Source organism: Vicia villosa, unplaced genomic scaffold (assembly GCF_029867415.1).
Source record: "Vicia villosa cultivar HV-30 ecotype Madison, WI unplaced genomic scaffold, Vvil1.0 ctg.001429F_1_1, whole genome shotgun sequence".
NCBI classification, from domain to species: Eukaryota; Viridiplantae; Streptophyta; class Magnoliopsida; order Fabales; family Fabaceae; genus Vicia; species Vicia villosa.
Window position 1 is genome coordinate 428508 of NW_026705616.1, and position 3358 is coordinate 431865.

The 3358-nt window shown below is 35.9% G+C and overlaps 1 protein-coding gene across 1 annotated transcript; it reads right to left on the reverse strand.

Moving 5' to 3' along the window:
• Positions 1-841: 841 nt before the first annotated feature.
• Positions 842-3055, reverse strand: LOC131635113 (uncharacterized). The gene is made up of 9 exons (XM_058905726.1): positions 2969-3055; positions 2564-2831; positions 2402-2480; positions 2184-2302; positions 2021-2111; positions 1794-1932; positions 1544-1701; positions 1344-1464; positions 842-946 (listed from the first exon to the last, which is right to left on the reverse strand). The coding sequence occupies exons 1-9, from the start codon at positions 3053-3055 to the stop codon at positions 863-865; spliced, it is 1146 nt and encodes a 381-aa protein (XP_058761709.1). The 3' UTR covers positions 842-862.
• Positions 3056-3358: the final 303 nt, after the last annotated feature.

The window sequence follows — 3358 nt, forward strand, 5'->3', positions numbered from 1 at the left end:
TAGTTATACACCCTTTAGATAGAAACAGACATAGGTGGATACCATCGAGTACGATGGGCGTGAGGGGTGCTAATACCTTCCCCTTGCGTAACCGACTCCCGCACCTAGATTCTCTGGTCGCAAGACCTTGTTCCTTCCTTTGTTAGGTTATCCGGTATTCCTTTCCCTTATGGGATAAATATATTGGTGGCGACTCTGTTCATTTTTCGCGAGCGTGCGACAAACATGATATCTGCTAATAACTTTCAGCCGCAAAACATAATATATAGCATTAATGATCACAAAAAATGCAGCATTTGATGTTCAACTACTATGTTAATTTGATCTTGGTGCTCCTGCCAGACTTGGTCCTTGCCGCTTTTGTTGCGGATAGCTTTGGTGTTAAGACTTCAGAATCATGTTGATCTTGGGTGGGATCACTTGGACTTTCCCTCTTTGATGGGGTGTTGTCAACCCTGTCTTCAGGGCTCCAATTTTGTGCTCCAGAAGTAGCAGGCTGAAAAAAATTTGCAATGTTATTATTATTTGATAGTATAGTAATAATATAAGGATCCTGTATCGGTAGATTAAAATAGACTCGATAATGTCTTACTTTGGAAAGTGAACCCATAGTTGGTGTGTTGACACCTTTGTTGTCTTCAAGGTAGAGCACAACCTTTCCTTTTTGACATTCTTCTTTAGTGGTAATGGTAAGACGGGCCTATTATCAAAGATGCAATATGTTAAAATGTAGACTAAGACAACTGAGGTTAACATGTGTTTCAGATTTGCATACCTGAGCTGGTGTAATGACTTCTTCTATCTGTCGTATCACCTCGCGATCTTGAGTTAGCCTTATAATAGATGCTTGTTTGTAATACGGCTAGTACTTAGCGCGAAAATCAAAATCTTTGCCCAACAAATGGTCCAGGTGTTCGGGATAAATCAATGGGTGATCCTCATTTGTCTATGACGTAGTAACCAATTAGTTTATGGAATTTATAATGATAATCTATAGAAAGTATAATGGAAGATTATATAAGTGTGATCAAAGTATGAATGATTATAACCTGATGGTGTCAATTAATATTTGGCAATCTGTACATTGTTTTGTATAAGAAGTAGCCTTGATTTTGTATTTCTTATAGAGTGATCATGCTTGAAAAAGTATAGTATTTATACAGCAGGTTTCAAAAGTAGTTTTCCATTTGAAATTGTAAAATATGTTTCATAAGTATTTGAATAAGCAGGTTTCATGTGTAGTTTCCATTTGAGTGTGGAAAGTAGGTTTCATAAGTATTTTGTGATCATAAGTTATTTTAATGTGCTGCATAGTTTGTACAAATGTGTTTTTAATGAAAAACCTTTTTCATGAGCTGTCTCAGAGCATGAGCAGACATTCCAACAAAAGGGATGCATTCCTTGTCCCAAAAGACAAAATTCACGGTCTTGGAATCGTGTTCCACCTCGATCTCGATTTTATACCTAAACAGGGGAAAACATTTAGGCGAAATACAATATAGCCACAACTAAATATGTCAAAAGTGGCTATAAAAATGCTTACTTAGTGATTGGAACTGAGTTATTATCAGAGCATTTGCACCGGAATGGGTTACCGGGAGATGAATTGGTTTTGTTACATGTTGGACACAACTCATAAAACCATCCGAATGGGTTCGCCCTGAACCTCATAGTCTTCCCAACAGTATTGCAATAGGTTTCCTACATAGTTAAAATAGCCCTTGGTGAATTAAAATAAATTGAATTAGTATTTGTAGTTAGAGTAAGTTAGAACCAGTGCAATACAACTGTACCTCAGTAAGAGTTGTCATGTCAGCAATGCTGATGACATCCTTGGTGAATGAAAAAGCCATGTCGTCAACTGCTCCTTGTGAACATGAATTCAGAGAAAATGTATGGGTAGCAGTTTGTTCTTGATTAAAATCCAGAAATCTAGATCATAGGAAGGATTCCATTAAACTATTAAGGCAAGGAGAAAACCAGAATATTAATGTTAGAGTAAAATTTGGAGGAAAAATACTTTGTTTTAAATTCCTCAACATGTGGATGGTCATGATTTAGTAGCAGTTTAGATCCACTCCAGGCATTGGAAATGTTAAGCTTCCCATTTGCTGCAAAAAGTAAACCAATTAGAAAAATAAATGATAACAGTTTATCTTGATATGATAGCAGAATGACATTACATGAGCTCACTTGGCACCAAGCATGAGTGAGGATGAGAAACACATGTCCACTTTCAGCCTTGTAATTCATAAACTGGCTAGCATAACCTTCCCATAGAGTAACATCCATCTCAGCCCCTCTACAAATACAAATAGAAATACAAGTTTAAATCAGTGTGGAAAAAAGTTTTGTCCTAAATAAGTAATGAAATGTATAAGAAAGAGACCATTCGTCTGACAAAGTGAGGTTCACGCAGGCTTTTTTCCCAGCACCTGCAACTTGTGTCCTAGCAACATGTTGCACAACGCCTATTATGTCTGAAGATATAGTGTGGAAAAGTTAGAAAGAAAATGGAAAGTATAGTGTAAGGAAGAAAGAACATGGAAACGATAAGGAATACCGTAAAGGCGATCAACGATGAACTCTCCACTCAAGAAGTCAGAAAATGACTTGAAGTTAAAGCTATGTTCTGGAATGTCTAGTACGTCAACGGCAGTGACAGTTGTCGCACGATTAAAAAACACCTTGTATTTGTTATCACAAACTTTCATATGCATTTCATTGATCATAGTTTCACCATTATAGACTATATAGGTTTGCATTTCCTGTAAAGTCTTCTTCCAAAGCTCAAAATCACGGGAGCGGGTTACAACATGGATCTGATCCCCCTGTAGATTTAAAATGTTAAACTATCTACTAATAATACAGTTTAAATCATGTTAAAGCATATGATATAAACTAAAGACAAAATCTTTGCATCTTGAAGTATGGATTCAACATGCTTCTGGCCATTACGTTCCTTTACGTCCCATACATCGATAACACGAATTGCTATCTTCCAAAATTTTTGATCAGGTTTCAATTCGGAAATCAAAATAGGTGGTCTAGACATGGTTGTTCAACAAATCTGAAACAAAGTCAAGTCCTGTTAGCTAATAAGAGAAACCATAGGAAAGATAACAAAAAAATCAGAACTTCATATAAGCAAGGCCATTATATGAACTTCAGCTAAGAGTAAACAAATTTGACATTATGCAGCAGTAGTATAAAAATCATAACTTTGACAATAAGATGTTCTTAATAGATATGAACTTCATAAAAGCAACACCATGACTACCAAAACAACTTTACCTATTTAGGAACACGAATAATGTAAATAAGTACAAAGTTTACTATAAATGAAACGTTCTATAAA